Source organism: Archocentrus centrarchus, chromosome 7 (genome assembly GCF_007364275.1).
Source record: "Archocentrus centrarchus isolate MPI-CPG fArcCen1 chromosome 7, fArcCen1, whole genome shotgun sequence".
In the NCBI taxonomy this organism is placed as follows: Eukaryota; Metazoa; Chordata; class Actinopteri; order Cichliformes; family Cichlidae; genus Archocentrus; species Archocentrus centrarchus.
Genome location: NC_044352.1, coordinates 15383157 through 15401396, shown reverse-complemented (window position 1 = coordinate 15401396; position 18240 = coordinate 15383157). Strand labels below are relative to the sequence as shown.

Genomic DNA, 18240 nt, shown 5'->3' with positions numbered 1-18240 from the left:
GGGGTCTTTATGATAACAGGAATTTTCTAAAAGGGGCCAGTGCAAATTTATAAATTCAAAATCCAGGCCTCGTGGCCCAGTGTCTTGCAGGTTTTAGATGTGTCCCTGATCCAAAACACCTGAATCAAATGGCTGAATTACCTCCTCAGTATGCAATCAAGTTCTCCAGAGTCCTGCTAATGACTTCTATATTTGACTCAGGTGTATTGAAGCAGAGACACATCTAAAACCTGCAGGACAGTGGGCCACGAGGCCTGGATTTGAGAACCACTGCTGTAGAGGATGATGTTTCTCTTAAGCTTGTACCTTTCGGAGGGAACGGACAGGCAAGGCAGGAGGAGGGTCGCTGTTCTGGTGGTGAAACGCATCACAGTGCATCAGGAAATGTCCTGTGAAGAAATGTTAAAGCCATAAAAGTCATGAAAATGAGTCCTATTAAAATAAATACACAGCCTGTAAGAGCTATGTAATCACCAATGATGAGAGGTACCCTAAACCTAAAAAAGGACAAAAATAACATATTCTGATGGCATATACTCCCCAGACAGAAAGCTATATAACTTCAATGTGCTTTATAGAGTAAGGATTATACAAGATTATGCTATTTCAGTTGAGAAAAATAAAAAATGGGAAAAAGTGGTTCAGATCTGATGTGGTTAAACTCTGTTTAAATATCACATCAAACATCAAGTTTAGCTTTTGCTACCAGAGTTTAGTCTGAGCTGGCAGCTGAATCCATCAACAGCTAGACAAGAGAAAAAGATACTTTTGAAAACCAGACAGAATCCATGAACACCATGTAAAGCATAACTGTAAAGTGAAATGAAAAAGTACCTGGTGGGAAGGATCTGGGTGGGACAGGGGGCATTATTACCCCTCCAGTAGAAGCTGGAATGTAGGACATCTGCTCCCTGTTCTCTCCATCCAGACTCCAGCTGCTGGGAGTATTGGTAAAGACTGCAGGGGAATACAAAAACCTTGTTTACACAGTGCATCATCTTGCAACATCTTGTGCACAAAAGTAACTTGCATGTTGTTAAAACACTACCTTTCTCTGGTAGAGTCATGTGAGCATCAGTACAAGGCTTACAGGGGCTAACTTGCTGAAGTAAGGCACGCTGCATGTGGTTGTTCTGGAAAAAATACAATAACAATATGGCAGACTCTACAAAAACTGCGCCTTAATGTGTCAACACATTTTTGCATCTAGTTTGTGTGCACATTCATTCAGCATTATGGGACTGTAGATTTGCCCGCACCTGCCCATTCTCTGCCATGTTGTAGTACATGGAGTTGTTGGCTCTCTCACGATGAGACGGCAACAGAATCATCACTTCTCGGTTGTGTTTGGCCTTATCGGGTAAAGACGGAGAGCCTGGACAAAAGAAAGATTCTATTTGAAAATACATGCCAAACAAAGATGATTTGTTGTCCTAAAAATCTGAAAAAAATGAAAAGTGAACGTGTTTCTAATTCTTTCCCCTGTGATTCATCATGTGACCATCATATTACAGCATATTAACAGATATAAAGAAGAAGGGTTAGCCAATCCCACTGACACGCCTTCCAAAGAGGAAGCAGAGTCTGGGGACAGCAGGGATGACTCATCCGTTGTTACGAGCCATTCGATCCCTGTACGACTGCAGCAAGAGTTTGGTCCACATTGCCCACAATAAGCTGGACTTGTTCCTGTTGGATGTTGGACTTCAGCAGGGCTGCTCTTTGTCACCGATTCTGTTTATAATTTTTATGGACAGATTTTCAAGGTGGAGCCAAGTGTCAGAAGGTTTCTACCTTGGTGGCCTCAGAATCTCGTCTCTGCATTTTGCAGATGACATGGTTCCGTTGGTTTCATCAAGTGGTGGCCTCCAGTTCACACCAGAGCAGTTTGCAGCTGAGTGTGAAGCAGCGAGGATGAGAATTAGTACCTCCAAATCCTAGGCCATGGTTCTCAGCAGGAAAAGAGTGGAGTGCCCATTCCAGGTCAGGGATGAGCTGCTGGCCCAAGTGGAAGGGTTTAAGCATCTTGGGTCTTGTTTCTGAGGGGAGAGGGGAATACTGTAGGAGACTGGCAGATGGATTGCAGTCATGCAGCCGCTGTCCATTGTGGTAAAGAGAGAGCTGAGTGTAAAAGCAAAGCTGTCGATTTACTGGATGATCTATGTCCCTACCCTCACCTACAGTCATGGGCTTTAGGTAGTGAGAGTGTGAAAATGAGCATCTTCCAAAGGGTGGTTGGCCTCTCCCTTAGAGATAGGGTAAAGAGTGAAGTCATTCGAGAGGGGCTACTCGTCCACATATTCCAAGGAGCCAGGTGAGGTGGTTTGAGCATCTGATTAGGATGCCTCCTGGGCAACATGTCCCTGGTATGTCCTACTGGGAGGAAGCCCTGGGATAGACCCAGGACACATTGGAGAGATTATGTCTCTCAGCTGGCCTGGAAATGCCTCAGCATTTCTAGGATGAGCTGGAGGAGTTGTCTGGGGAGAGGGAGGTCTGGGCTTCTCTGCTTAGACCGCTGCCTCTGCAACCCAAATAAGCAGTAGAAAATGGATGGATGGATGGATGGATGGATGGATGGATGGATGGATGGATGGATGGATGGATGGATGGATGGCTCCGCAGCTTTGTTGCTCACCTCTGGCACTTGAGGGGGCAGAGTTGATAATCTGGGAAGAGTTGGAGCGAATTGAGCTCAGGCTGGAGGAGGAAGGGCTTGGCTGCAAAACAGAGCACATTCAAACACAAAGTTTTTATTTGTCTTTTTTAGTTTTTGTGAAATAAACTAATGATTAATGCTGTGAATTAAAAAGTCAAACATAATTAAGAGAAAGCATTAGATTATAGTTTACATCCTCAAAAGATCAGTTTTCATGTGAGTTACACTCTGTAAAGAACAATGCAAACTATTACAATTTGAACCACATTTGCAAGTGTTTGTTTTTTTATGTCATTCAGCTCCTACCTGCATGTGTAATGCCTCCTCAGGGTGTTCCCCCATCAGGCCGTCAGTCATGATTACAAGGTTTCCTGCCTCACTTGACGTGTGAGAGGACAGGGAGGAGGATGAGTGTCGTATTGAGCCCTGCAGGTTTAAAGGGCTGCAGGATAGACATAACGGTTGAGATCCTTAAAACATTTTTCTCTGTTTGGCTCATACCGCATTTTAGATTCAAATCACAGGCCTACCACAGGTTTACATTCTAAAATACAGACAGTGCATGAAGTCATACAGCTGCTCTGGGTATTTTATCGAATGTTTGAAAAGTATGAGATTAAAACACCAAACATATCTCTAAATTGGCAGCTCTGTGACTGACCTGTGTCTGTGCATGAGCCGAACACTCTCAGGGCTCATGTGGCTGTGGGAGGAGAGGATGCCTCTGGAAGAATTAACCCCTGGGCACCCTGCAGGTCCAAATCGATCCACGCCAGGCAGACCCTGCTGGGACCCAACCATATACTGCTCTGAATATTTACACTGCTCACACATGCACTCACTTACAAACTCAGTGGACTGTTGCGGGCTTGTGGCTGCACAGAAACACATGCCACCATAGTTCTGAGTCATGTTACTCTACTCACATGGTGTAAACCTGTTCTCATCATGTGGAATTGGTCTACAAGCTTTTTGTGCAGAGGACGCATCTCTGGATGGACCAGTTTCTCGTGAACAGCCAGCCCCACTCCTAAGATGTGCACCTGTTGATGAAATCCGAGGAACAAATAGTGAACAAGAAGTTTCATAAGCATATGTTGACAGCTGCTCCACATGTGTTGAACTTTTTAAGCTGAGCCGGACCTGTTCCTGCATTAGATCCTTCAGATGTGAGATCCTCTCTGTATCCTCTGGGTGGCTGCTGATGTAGTCTTTATCAAAGAATGCCTGTGGTACAGGGTAAGTAAAAAATGAAAGATCTCTCACAACGCCAATTCATCATTCATCATTTCTGCCATCCTCCCTCCACCCTACAGCAGTACCTCCTGATATCTGGCAATCCCTCCATTCACAGCAGCATCTATGACCCCATTGAGGCACATGCTGAGCGGGTTGATGTTGCCATGATGCTGTCTGTGCTGGTACTGGCTGATCAAAGTCCGCAGCTCCTGGGTCTTATTCTCCACCACATAAATGGCATTCTCCAGAGGGCTCACCTCCACCTTAAAAAAAAATAAAAAATACAAATATTTACTCTGAGCTTTCAGGTAAGCAGGGTGCAACTATACGTTTTAACACTGATTTGGATTAAAGGGACTTGAGAAAAGTGTCCATCAGGTAACATGTGCAATGTAAGACAAGTGAGAGAACATTTGAGCTCCTTACCACTTCTCTCCTTTCCACCTCCGCCCAACGGGAGATCCCAGGGAGTGGACGTGAGAGGATCAAGGTTGTTCTCTCAATCCACAGACTCTGTTACACATGCGGACAAAGAAGTGAGGTTAAGCCATCTCATATCAGCCACATCTGAAAGGCTAATATCAAAGAAAACTGAGTGGAGAGCTGACAGTTCTCAACAGATTAAAAAAAAAAAAAAAAAACTGGGTTGGCAAACTCTTCTACAACATGTTGCAGAGTATGATATAGGTCATTTCAGAGGACTGAGAATTCCTGCGTGGTCTGATTCTGAATTTGGGTTACTGTGTCAGGACAAACTACAGTATCATGCCTACAAGTCTCTTAGGCCCTGAAGGTTGTATGGATTTGAGCACTGTTAGCTTCAAGATAGAGATGGAGGGTAAAGTGACAACAACAAAAGTTAAGCCTGAAATGTTGATAAACTTAGAATTTCAGGAAACTAGATTCATTCTTTATTTTATCTCATGTACATGTAGTATCCACAGTGTTGTGTTTTTGGAGTATTCTGGTTGTGTTATGCAGATGTAAACATCTTATTTTAGTTTTAGAAACTTGCATTCTGGTTTTGAGCAACCAGAATATTATGGCACATAAAAATATTATTTAAAATTCTTCTTTGGTCCAGGCTGCATTGCCTAGATGACGAGAAATGATCCAATACTGTTATAATCCTGTTTGCAGGTAATAAGATTTCTCATGTTGCAGCTCAAAATTAGAATAAGAGTCTTACGCCCCTCTGCAACCCCTTCTCTCTTTGCAGTTGCAGTGAGAATTTTCAGGTCCTGACTTGGTTAAATGCTGATTGACTACACCTGATGTTGTGGCTAAAGGCATGCCTGAAGTTGCTTCTTGTTTTCATGCTCTCTGGGTTGCAACTGATTTAGTGGCACATATCAAGTAATTTAAAATAAAATCCATGTTTCTTAAAACTCTGGTGTCAGTCTCCACTTTATGTTGCGGCTATTGAGCCAGGTCATACAAAGACTCTAAAATATAAACCTAGTGCACATGTAAACAAATTCACTGGAAATTCAAAATCACTGCATTTTAGCTTTGATTTAAGTGTATAATAAGTATAATAAAATAAGTATATTTATAAATAAGTTATGAATTAATCACTGGTTGTAACTTTAAATACAACATAAAATTATGAATTTAATACAATGAATGCTTTTCACCACCTTGTGAGATTATTTCTTTTGTTTTATCATCATTGTATTAAGCCATGCACTCATTGCCCACTTTGTTGGGTACACCTGTCCAAGTGCTCATTTAAGCAAATATCGAATCAGCCAATCAATGCATTTATACATGTGAACATGGCCAAGATGGCCTGCTGATGTTCAAACCTACCATTAGAATTGGGAAGAAAGGTGATTTAAGTGACTTTGTAATGGTCTTTGGTGCCAAATGGGCTGGTCTGAGTATTTCAGAAACTGCCAGTCTAAATAACAAAGCATTATTCGTCACTGCTTGACATTTTTTACTACTGACTCTGTACGCTGTTACATTTTGTTTCACCGTTTGATGGTGACATTTCATCCTGGATAGGAGTCAAAAAGGAACAGAGCAGCTATGGTTCAGAAAGTAAAAAAGACTGGTGTGGGAAAAGATATTTCCAGCAGATACATTCAAACAGCTTTTAAGGTTATTAAGCATTTATTTCCCAAATGTGTGATGGCAACTAGGGAACTGCTGGGTTTCAGCACATTTTACAGTGTCACATGTTACAGTGAGTGCACTGAAAATGGAAGGATCTAAATGTTCACACAATCTAGGCAGTCAGGAACAGGTCAGTGTTTTTATTAAAACCGTTGTGAAAAAACAAATCTCATAGTAAGGATGGGCTTCAGTGTCAGACTGAATGGCAAGAAGAAAACACTATGAAATCATTCAGGAAAGACAGTTGGTATCCTATGCACCCACTAGCCACTTTATTGGGTACACCTGTTCAACTGCTCATTAAAATATCTTATCAGTCAATCAACATGGTCAAGACGATGTGCTGAAGTTCAAACCGAGCATCAGAATGAAGACTGAATGTAGCATGGTTGTTGTTGCCAGACAGGCTGATCAACTGGGATTTTCCTGCACAACCATCTCTAGGGTTTACAGAGAATGGTCTAAAAAAGAGAAAATATCCAGTGAGTGGCAGTTCTCTGGGTGAAAGAGGTCAGAGAACAATGGCTTCAAGCTGATACGAAGGCAAGTCAGTAACTCAAATAACCACTTGTCAAATCCAAGGTATGCAGAAAAGCATTTCTGAATGCACAACACAATGAACCTTGAAGCAGGTGAGTTACAACAGCAAACAACCACACTGGGTGCCACTCCTGTCATCTAAGATCAGGAAACTGAGGCTACAATTTGCTCATCAAAATTGGACAACGGAAAACTGGAAAAATGCTGCCTGGCCTGATGAGTCTCGAGTTCTGCTGTGACATTCAGATGGTAGGGTCAGAATTTGGCCTAAACAACAAGAAAGCATCGATCCATCCTGCCTTGTATCAATGGTTCAGGCTGCTGCTGGTGCAATGGTGTGGGGGATATTTTCTTGGCACACTTTGGGCCCCCTGGTACCAACTGCGCATTGTTTAAATGCCACAGCCTACCTGAATATTGTTGCTGACCACGTCCATCTCTTTATGACCACAGTGTGCCATCTACAGATGGCTGCTTACAACAGGGTAACATGCATTGTAACAAAGCTCAAATCATTTCAAACTGGTTTCTGGAACATGATGGGTTCTCTGTACTCAGTCAGCAGATCTCAATCCAACAGAGCCTGTATGGGATGTGGTGGAATGAGAGATTGTGCAACGGACAATTTTCTAGCAACTGTGTGATGTTATCATGTCAACATGGGTCAAAATCTCTGAGGAATGTTTCCAGCACCTTGTTGAATCTATGCCATAAAGAATTAAAGCAGTTCTGAAGGCAAAAAGGGGTTCCAAAAGGTGTACGTAATAAAGTGGCTGATGAGTGTTATTTCTATCTGTATATTTTATGTATGTATAATTCTTTTATGCTAGCACAGTTCTACTTTTCCTCTTCACACATTATGCAATTTTGCAGTGATTATGACTAACGCAGACATAGTCATAGTCAGAGACTGCTGCCACACAATTGAGTCATATTTGAATGAAAACCTGATATTACAAACTCAATTTACTACACACAGAAGAACTAATACACCAGGCAAAACATGTCTCAAATAATAATGCAGCAAATGTGACAATATTGACTTTCGTTGACTAGATTTAATGCTGACATTACTAAAAATCTTATTAAAACCTGGTTTAACTGTTGAAATTTTTTTAGTTTGATGTCAGCTGTCGGATCTAATCAAACCGAACCTACACAGCGCTGATGAAGCACTGCTGAAGTCTAAAACCTGTAATAAAGTAAATCTAATTACATTTATCTTCAGTTACTGGTTATTCATGTAGCAGAGAACTATTCAAAATGTCCAAGCTTTTCAGGGCTGTAAAGGTATTATTGTCTAGGAGCTGTAGGCACTCCCCTGTGGTCACTTTAAGGTGTTACATCTGCTTATACCAATTAATTTTTTTTTTTTAAAAGTCTCTCCATAAATCAATCCATTCATTTTCTTCTGCTTATCCAATCGCAGAGGGGCTAGAGCCTATCAGAGCCATGGGGCAAGAGGCAGAATACAACCTGGACAGGTCACCAGTTTGTCACAAGGCTAACACAGAGAGACAGACAACCATTTGCACTCACAATCACACCTATGGGCAATTTAGAATCACCAATTAACCTAACCTCGCTAAGTGTATGTCTTTGGACTGTGGGAGGAAGCCGGACTACAGAGAGAACCCACACAGACTCAGGGAGAACATGCAAACTCCACACAGAGAATGACCCTGGCCAAATGGTGGATTTGAACCCAGGACCTTTGTGCGGTGAGGCAACAATGCTATCCACCACACCGCCATGCTGCCCAGCATAAACACACTGCAGTTTACATAGAGTTGGATCCATTTCATATTTTTTTAAATACTATTATAGCTGCATTCAGTATTTTTGTTAAAATACACTAAATTGTGAGTCAGAAATAGGCTGAGCTGGCACTGTGGGCTCACCGTACCCTGAACTCATTCTCGCGGTCCTTGGGCCCCTTGTGGAAAGGCCTGTCATAGTGGAAGCGGCTGACATTGTTTATGCGGTAGAAACTCTTGATCCTCTCAGGCACACGTTCCAGCTGAGGCACATCAGAAATGTCTGACACTGGAGTCACCGCATAGATCTGCAAGTCTAGAATCCAAGTGTCAAGGAAGTGACAGAAAAAGTCCGACATTCATGCACATTCACAGAGGAGGAAGAGCAGAAGGGATCTTCAGAGGAAATACGACTGTTTGTTTTCACTGTGTGACCCTGGAAAGTTTTTAGTTCAGTATTTAAACTGTAATAATCTCTAATAACAAGGCTCAAGTGCTTAATTGAGTAATCAAAAGCAACACATGGAGAAATCGCTGTTATTCAAGTCATTACATCTATTTTGCAGAAATGCAAAATAAATTTGGTTACAGGTTTTCAGATGTGTCAGTGCAATATGAACATCTGTGGACTGATGGTGCAATTTCACTCTTTAGCTTTAGTGAATCCATCAGGATACATTGAGCGTCACTCTGCAGGATGGTGTCATCTGGAATGTTGGGATGCTGCATGGCAATGGCTTGCGGAAATTCCCCCAGCATCCTTTGCTGGAAGTCCTCAAGCCGTTCATAGTCATACCCTCGACAGACAAACTCCTTGTTCTGGAGAAAGAAGACGACATAAGACTGAGATGTTGCTGATAATCTGCTGCACATGACTCTCAGAATTCAAGTAAAGTAGTGGTCCTCTGGACTTTTTCGGTGCTTAAGTCTTGGCAGTACAATCTGATTGAGTGTTGGTACTACTGCTTTTGTTGGTATTATACAAATAGATAAAACTGCAAAAAAAGGCATTATGGTTGGATTTCCAGTGAAGTATTTATGAATATTCTGCAAGATTTTTTTTAAAACTGAGTTAGAAACAAACCCTCCCAAACTATTAACGTTTAATTTGATGTGATTAAATATAAGACAGTTATTGCAACATTCAGCAGTTAAAAAGCACTGATTCATTTTGAGTCTTTTAGCTAAAAATATCTGGTTAAAGCTTGTCTCTGGTCATTACTGCCTGTGCCTGCTTATTGTTTAGTATTGAGCAGACAGGGTAGACTGGGTTTTCATCTACTGCTGCACATACAGTGTATGGGCAAAAGTATTGGGTCACACCTCTTAATGTTTGAATTATGGTGTTTTAGTCCCATTGCCACAGATGCCAAAAATGAACAAAAAAATCTGATGCCAGAGCACATTTAATTATATTTTATTGCATCAATTTCTATCAATGAGATTCAGACCTCATTTGGAATTTGGATTTGGAAAGTCCTACCCTGAGGAAGAAAGGAAACTTCCTGCCATAGAACCCCATTCGAAAGAACTCCGGTTCAATCCTCTGCTGTTCAATGATGTTGTCATAGTATGCTGCCTCCATTTTCTGCCACATAATGATAAACATGCAAAAGAGTCGAGATGAATAACAGAGTAATCACACGCATTACTGAATCGTCTGCATTTTCTTGTGAATGTGGGCGTGCACAGGTAATTAGGACACTGTGTTGGGCGCTATGCACGCATCATACCAAATAACAGAGCGTGACAATTACGGAGGGAACCGTTACCACCACCACCTTCATCATCACAAAGAAAGCTTGTTTGCTAATAACAGCGGAAATGAGTCGCATGCAGGACTTACCCGTATCCAGCTGAGGCTCTGATAATCATATAGAGTCTCATACTGGAAAGCCAGCTCCCGGCAAAGAGAGATTCCATATTCCCAGCACTGCAAAGTCATATGAATGAAGCTGAATGAGAATAATCACTAAACCTTCATTTATACTTTATAATGAAGAGGACTATCATAACAGGTGGATTATGGGGGAAGGTGGAGGTTATTGAGATTTTAAATGGAATAATTTCAGCTTCAAAATTGTGTGATCAATGCAAAGAGACTGTTACGATCTCAGGCTTTCTTTATTTTATTATTGTTATTTTTGCCTTTTCCCACATAAGAGAGGCCATTTTGCTGCCCCTGCTATGTGCGGTAGAAAGTGTTTTTAAGTCTGTTATCTAATTATGGCAATTTTACCTTTTACCTTACATTTTCCATTTTCCATTACCAGCAGCAGCTTCTGGTACTGAGATCTACACTGAAAAAAATAATCTGTTGAATTAACATGAAAAAAGTTCATCATTTTTACACAATAAAGTTATGTTTAGTCAACCTTAGTTTTCTATGTTATTACTGCACAATTAGAATTTGTTAAATTAACATATTTTTAATGTTTTTCATTCATGCCAGGACTTTATAGCTCTCATGTTAACAAACTGTGCAGTTATAACAATTAGATTTTCAATGTAGCTTGACTAAACTTGACTAAACCACTATAGTACTCTAGCTCTATACAGTTTACCTCATCCTGAGGCATTTTCTGTTCTGCAGTTCTGCAGCTGTAATTCTTACCAGAACTGATGTTAGCAAACTCAGTATATAATTTAAAACTTAGTTTTACAGCATTTAATGCTTCTACTACCATTTTCTATTTATTAATTTTACCTGTCGTATTATTCACACTGTTTCTTCAGGTTGCTCTGCCTTGTTTTTTTTTCATTTGTATTTTTCTTGATTAATTTGATTATGATAATGATCTATTTTATTGTGCTCTGTAAACCACTTTGTAACTATTATTATTATTATTACTGTACTGTGCATGCAAAAACGCTAGCATCATTAGTCACATTTCTTTTACATAGATCTGTATTAAAGTCAATAAATAAATGTTTATTTTAAATGTGTCTTTTGAGGGTGTATAAAAAAGAGGAAATGACAAGATCATAGTCTTAGAACTTGACCTCACCTAGCTGTTTTCTCTGTTAACCATATACAGTAGATACATTTATATAATTCACAAGCTTTTCTTCAAACAAACACAGATTTCTGTTTGTTGTGCATGAACTGCAACAAATGTAGCAGCGGGTAAAGAACAGCTTTGCTTTTTAAAGCAGACCAGCAATAACACTGATTTAATGAAGGAGGCCACTTTTATTTCTTTCTCAGCTGCTCCCAGAGTCCAGAGGGCATTGTCCTCTCCAAAGCAGCAACACCAGTCAACTAATTCAATTTGGTGGATGAATACCAGCCAGGGAGGAATGATTCTGGGAAGCAAATCACATTTGAACAGAAATCTGATCCTCGCTGGTGCGTGCAAAAGCTGCATGTTTGTATTCGTGTTATGATAGTCTATGTTTACTTTAGCACAAGAACTCTTAACTTAATTTAGCTGGCTATAGTTCCAATGAATTTCCGCATATGCTGATCGAGTTGCACAGCGAAATGATATAACTACTGAACGTTGCACAGGATGGTTAACAGTAGGAACACCCCCAACTGCTGCAGCATTAAAGTTCTGCAAGAATATAACATTTTGAAGCTTTTATAGTGCAGGGTTTTACATTGTAGGGTTGGGTAAAGGGTTAGTCCCTCTTTCACCACTTTGAATTCTAGTTTAGCAGGTGCCAACAAGACTAACTTATGAAAAATAAGTGGAGATATGCAATTACTAGGGCTGGCAAAAGATGTGAAACACACTAAAAACTTGGAAGAAGGCTTGAATAAAAGCACTACAAGACTCTGACTCACTCCCAGAGTTAATGAGGGCAAAATTTGATTATACTCGGGAACAGCTGCACTGCAGATGAGAACAAACAGCCCTTGAACAAAAAAAAAAAAAACTATAAAATTTAATGTCGCTTTCATGTATGTTCATCTAAGTTGATTTAGCTTCAGATGTGTCTTGGCCAGCAGAACCCAGTAATATCGATCTATCACTATAAAGTTAACTCAGCCTTGCCTTCATTTCCTCATTTGACTCACTGCTGGAGGCTGCGCTGCAGTGCAGTCAGAGGTTGGCACAGGTCAGAAATTATAGGCCTTTAACATTCGCATGAAACACTGGATTTAAGTCAGTGAAAACAGGAGCACGAGAAAAAGCTGTAAAAAAAAAAAAAATTCACTTGCCTTGCCCTTGTTGAAGTAGTGGAGGATTTTACGACTCAGGTTCTCCTTGCGTTGCCACTCGCTCTGACAGGGATAGTGGAGAAAATCCCTTAGGGGCCGGTCCTCCCACTGTAACAGCTCCCAGTACAGCAGAAGGGTGAAGGCTGCCTCTGTTGTCAAGAGGGAATGAAAAAAAAATCATAATTACCTTCCATGTAATAAAAAAAGAAAAAAAAAACAGAGGATTTAGGTACAGTGGACATTTTTAGTCCAGTTTTTGTGAACAGATGCATGACACAGAACACGGTCAGCTGCACCTCGCATGAGCTCCCCCAAGAATTGTGTTTTTGTTTAAAGGTGGTCAGAGTGCAAGGAGTGTCTGCACACTTAAAACCATTGAACCCAGTTGTATCATGGTTTAGAGTTTCTGTTTAATTGCTTCTTGTTTTATTTTGTAAAACTTTGTTCTTCTTCAGTAAAACTATTTGCTGCTTCCCTTTATTCTGTTTCTAGCCTTTTTCTACCATGTTGTTTTTGGGCAATTTCTTTAGCCTTTTTTCAATAGGAGAGTGAAGAGCAAACAGGACAGTAGGAAACGACTGAGGAGGAATGACATGCGAGATATGGATTCAAATTCATGCAGCTGAACCAAGGGCTCTAGCCTTCAGTATTGGGGTTGTATGCTGAAGTAAATTAATCATTAGTTTCCCAGTTTATTTTCCTCCTTTTTTGGTTTCTAGTTTTTATTGTGAATTTTGTTACTGCCTTTGTGTTCTTCTCATACAGTAGTTTACTTCTAATCGTGCATGACCTTTGCTAATATTTTCTGAATGCTGTCATTTGCCTGCATCTTACCCTGTCTGAAGGCCATGTATATGGCCCTAGTATAGATAAAAAATTAGGTTTTTGGACTGTCCCCTGGTCTCTCGTGTATCACACAAGTGAATCCTTGTAGTAAAAGAGAGGTACAAACAGAAGACTGAATAAACTGGCGGATAGAGGATATTTGATTTTACTACTGAATTAATGTATAGTTGTGGTCAAAAGTTTACATACACTCATCATGGGCATGAATGTCATGGTAATTTTGGCCTTTAATGATTGATTTTAATTGTTCTTTTTCTTTAATGATTTAAAAAAAAACCAAAAAAAAGCAAGAATTGGATGCAAAAGTTTGAATTTATTTTGGATTTTCTCTAATACACACCTTGGGACTTTCCCATTGTTCTCAGTATTGGTCAATCCAGTGAGTGCTGTCAAACAAATACTTTTTATGCTGTCAAACAAAAACTACCAGCTCTAGTTAATCATGATCACTAACTAGAAGTTAAGAGGCCTTGTTGAATTAAAATACATTGTAGAATCTTCAGCACCACCATTTAAAATATTTAAGTGAGTGTATGTGTATATGAGCCTGTATGTATACTTGTGACCCTGTGTGGATTACAGACAGTATAAAATTTATTGAAACTTCTTGTTTTCTAAAGTCATTAAAGATGTATGCTGTACAAACTAAATTTCTTTGGGTTTCTGAGTGTTGGATGGACTATTTCCGGAGTCCAGCAACACTTAGCTATCACCAAACTACATTTTAAGCTGATTATGCCTTTGTGTCCAAAGAAGACTTTTTACACAATGAATGATTAATCTGGTAAACACATAAATTAGCAAATTAACTGATAATAAAAAGAATTAGTAAGTGTTCCAGCACTATGAACCCACTGTACCCACTGATTACCCTTTTGAATTGTATCACATTTTTGAAAAGAGAAAGTTTTTTAGATGAACACTGATTCACACAATAACCACATGTGCAATCACAACCAACTCTGCTGGACACTTAAGTGTGTTTTGATCATCTTCCCAGCTGCCTGTTGTTTGTTTTGCGTAAGTGACGATGAATAAGATTGAATTCAATTAGTCACATTTGGCTACATTTACGCGCACACAATAACACCACTGCTGATGATGTGAGTAAAGCTTTACTCACACGAGCCATTTACACAGTTAGATTATACAACAACTTCCCCTGATTTCTGCTTTATGTGACTCTGAGGCAAATTGCTGCATCGTAAATGTACTGTAAAACCCCTTCTTTTCCAAATAAAATGGTTAAATGTGATATAAATCTCACATTTACAACATACATAAAAAAAGCTGGCTGTACGACCACCATGCAATAGTTTCACATCTTAATGTTAAACTAACAGCACATAATTATCTCTATTTTATTTTATACTATCTATTTAACCATGGGTGTCATTACACTCATGTGATATCGCTGTTTTTAGCACACCATTAGATTCTATCTTCTTTATCTGTATCCCAACAAAGAATGCAGTCAGCTGTAGTGAAGTTTCACCAGTTTGAATTAGATGATTCCACAGACTCAAATGCTGAAAGCTGACTCACTGCAGCTACCTGCTGAATAGCAGGCACCCCCCGGCCCTTTATTCTTGCTCATTCTTCTCAGGCAAAAAAGTGTGTGGAGCAAAGCTAGTAAGTTTCATGTGCAGGAGTAATAACATCAACTGGTGCATGAATGAGATGTCCATCAATGAATGGGCACATGTTCGCACTGTCCTGAAGGTGAAGTCAAACTGAATTTCACCAGGAACAGTGCATCTGTGTAGTGTGGCTAAAGCTAAGGTGGGAACTAAAAAAAAAAAGTATTTGTTGACCTATAAACTGTGGGGGTAGTGCTAGCAGGCTAATAACAACAGTCCACAAAGTTGCAAATTATGACTACACAGCAGTAGCATCCTCCCTTCTGCTGCTTGCATCATTGTGCTGTGCAGTCATAAAACAGCAATATAAAAGGTCAGTATCTCAAACTGGCTGGACATAAGAGAGACTTTTTGTTCTCAGCAGTCCAGTTGGACTAAACTCTGCACAGAGCCAAAGAAAAAGGTTACCTTTCCTATTCTTTTCTTGCATTTATTTACTTCTTGCCATGTGCCTTCATTAGTAATACCCAGTTAGAGGGGTTGTATGACAAATCCTAAAGGAGGCACCATAAAAGTATCCCAGTCACCTGTGAAGTCCTCTGCTTGGAGATGCAGGTCACACAGCTTGTGGATATAACGGATGTACATGTCCTCTTTGTTGACCTCTGATTTGTAGAAGTTCTGATTTTGAAAACAAAAATGAGTGGTGAAAATGTGTTTTACATCTTTCAAAATACAGATTTGTGCTTTTGTAAAATCCTGAATAAAAACTCATAAAACCTCTCACCATAAGATTGACGGAGCCACCAATTTTCTTGTTCTCCATCTCATCTCCTTTCATGCAGTCCCTGTACATATCACGTATTGTTTTCTTATTGCTCTGCAATTTATTATTACAAAGCGACATAGTTAGGATGGCAGCTAAATATTAGCCCACCTGTAATCTAGTATTCGCTCAACAAGTCTTGTGACTGAGGTGACGAATGAGATTCCTGTTTCTCTCCAGGTCTCCTGCTCAATCTTCTCCAGCAGGCTGCACAGATAATACAGTAAGTAAGGCATTCTTACTAAAGATGATGAGCACAGGAATTCAATAAATATGAATAAATATGTCTGTTAGTCCATTCACCTTGGGTAAGGACCAAACAGTTGGGTCCTCGTGTTACAACAAAACAAAACAAAAAAAGCATGTTAGAAGGAAATACTAATAGAATGGCATTATCCTGAGTATCATTTGACAGGCTCACTAAACATGGGTTCAGTGCTTACAACAGGCTGAAGAGCTCTCTGTGGTTATCATCGCCTTTCCCATCCGACACCATGCTGTCCAGCTTATCCATCAGCTCTGCCTCCACCTACACATGAACAAACACATTCAGCAAAAGGATGTTATGTGACCAAGAGCTGTCCATTGCTGCAGCAAACAATGGTCATTTCAATGCACAATAATGTCACAATTCTGTCACCTGTTTGAAGTTTCCATTTTTCCTCTGCTCCCAATCCATCATGTCATGAAAAATTGGGATCATAATATTTCGAACCTCAGTCTGAGGTACCAGTGTCACACCGAGGAAGGGACCCATCATTCCTGGGATGAAGTGCGGCTTGTTGTCACCTGGATTAAAAAGATTTGTACAATGTGGCATATTTGTTTGCACTGGTTTTATGGATATATAAATTACTGTGCAAAGTCTTGACCCACCCCTCATTTCTTTATATTTTGCTTCCAGTGAACCAGACTTTATTGTAATTTTATAGTAATTTTGAGCAATAGTTCTCCAGGCTTTCTGAAGGTCTTTCAAAGTTTTTCTTTGGACCTTGGCTGCTTTTCCACACATGTTCAGTCCAGTCCTTGTGCTTGACCACTTTCAGAGGAATGAAAGAAAAAAAGCCCCTGATTCAAGGGATGAACTAATGTTGTGTCTACATATAACTGACAACTCAGCAAAAACTCAATTTTAAGTTCTTGTCAGTTTGGCATGCATAAAATAGTATTTTTGTACTAACAAGGTGAATCCCAAAGAGCTATTAGCTGAATACTTGGTATATGATGGCATGGTAAGCAGCGTGTCCTTAAAATTAATTCAAATTTTAACTTTTTGATTCAAACTGTCTTCAACATGGACAGAAAACACAACAGGTATCATCCCAAATATTGACTTTCAAGGTTGTTCAGATTGTACAAACTCAATACATCCCTGCACCTATTTTTCAATTTGTTAGCAAAATAAATAGAAATGAGGGGCGACTCAAGATTTTTGCACAGTAATGTAAATGCTGGTGATTTCCTAAGATACAGCATGCGAGGAAAAGTGGGCAGAACAAACCTAATTTTTGCCACATGCTGAAGAGCTCATATGCCATTATAACTCTCATATCTCCGTACCTACAAATAAAAAGGTGAAAAGAGATGAAATGTACAAAATTACATAAGTAATCAACATGGTGCCTGGAAGAAACCACGCACAATAAAAACCCAGCACTTTCTTACTTGTCTAGAACTTTCTTTCTCTTAGCAGGGGTTAGTGACTCCAGCTGCAGGCTGGGCTGGTTGATGTACAGCACAGTGAGGCTGAAAAAGGAGTTCCACACCTGACACACAAAGAAACATAAACAAAAGTAAATAAGTGCAACACTGCATAACATTTATATTACGATACTCAGCTGTTTTGTGGCTTCATGGTATAGTGAGCACTAGCTGCTCTTCTGACACACACCTTGAAATCAAAATCTGCGTCTGAGAAGTTCTTGTGCAGCGCCGGAGACAGAAACTGTGTTGTCACTACGATGATACTGCAGAAAGCAAACATTTCACTGTCAGCTTACAAAATGAGCTGGGTGCCAAAAATAGATGAAAAATTTTGCAACACAAGCGTCACCTTCAGAGCAGGATTATCTGAAGAGAGCCTGATCTAATGTTTGGCTGTATTCCCTTACCATCTCTGGGACAAAGACTGCATGACAGAAATGGAAAAAGCAGACTCACTGACTGGTTAGGAGTCGCATGACACTCCAGTCACGGGGGAAGATAGTCAGTTTCATCAGATTGCGAAACACGCAGAAGATCTTCAACAGGAACTCCTGCAGAGGAATATATTAACAAAGCGTATGCAGTTTTAGGATGTAGGAAATAGGCCACTGCAAAAAGCTTGGCTTTGAGAAGCCGAGAGTTTCCCACCTTCAGTTCCTCCTTGCTGTGGAAGTTGTTGAGTAGATGGTGAAAATGGATCTCTGTCATCTGTCGGAGCAGAGACAGAAGACAGGAAACATATTCCCCCTGCATGGAAGAACATCACGGATGCAGAAAGGTTAATCAACAACAGAAGAAGA

General features: G+C 40.0%; 1 protein-coding gene across 3 annotated transcripts in view; it reads right to left on the bottom strand.

Moving 5' to 3' along the window:
• Positions 1 to 18240, bottom strand: part of LOC115783130 (dedicator of cytokinesis protein 3-like) — a 57482-nt gene that overhangs the window by 2749 nt on the left and 36493 nt on the right. The window contains exons 27-53 of one of the 3 annotated variants that reach the window (XM_030733796.1): positions 18089 to 18187; positions 17897 to 17991; positions 17628 to 17703; positions 17402 to 17502; positions 17238 to 17296; positions 16377 to 16525; positions 16180 to 16265; positions 16040 to 16066; positions 15848 to 15943; positions 15698 to 15758; positions 15498 to 15591; positions 12485 to 12633; positions 10163 to 10249; positions 9800 to 9904; positions 8994 to 9135; positions 8466 to 8632; positions 4325 to 4411; positions 3982 to 4161; positions 3803 to 3886; positions 3586 to 3702; positions 3321 to 3463; positions 2966 to 3101; positions 2639 to 2720; positions 1260 to 1375; positions 1049 to 1133; positions 835 to 957; positions 307 to 389 (exon numbers count right to left, since the gene is read on the bottom strand). In XM_030733796.1, the coding sequence (XP_030589656.1) occupies positions 307 to 389; positions 835 to 957; positions 1049 to 1133; positions 1260 to 1375; positions 2639 to 2720; positions 2966 to 3101; positions 3321 to 3463; positions 3586 to 3702; positions 3803 to 3886; positions 3982 to 4161; positions 4325 to 4411; positions 8466 to 8632; positions 8994 to 9135; positions 9800 to 9904; positions 10163 to 10249; positions 12485 to 12633; positions 15498 to 15591; positions 15698 to 15758; positions 15848 to 15943; positions 16040 to 16066; positions 16180 to 16265; positions 16377 to 16525; positions 17238 to 17296; positions 17402 to 17502; positions 17628 to 17703; positions 17897 to 17991; positions 18089 to 18187 (2829 nt within the window). The remainder of the gene's footprint in view (positions 1 to 306; positions 390 to 834; positions 958 to 1048; positions 1134 to 1259; positions 1376 to 2638; positions 2721 to 2965; positions 3102 to 3320; positions 3464 to 3585; positions 3703 to 3802; positions 3887 to 3981; positions 4162 to 4324; positions 4412 to 8465; positions 8633 to 8993; positions 9136 to 9799; positions 9905 to 10162; positions 10250 to 12484; positions 12634 to 15497; positions 15592 to 15697; positions 15759 to 15847; positions 15944 to 16039; positions 16067 to 16179; positions 16266 to 16376; positions 16526 to 17237; positions 17297 to 17401; positions 17503 to 17627; positions 17704 to 17896; positions 17992 to 18088; positions 18188 to 18240) is intronic. The other 2 variants (XM_030733798.1, XM_030733797.1) reach the window with 2 other exon arrangements.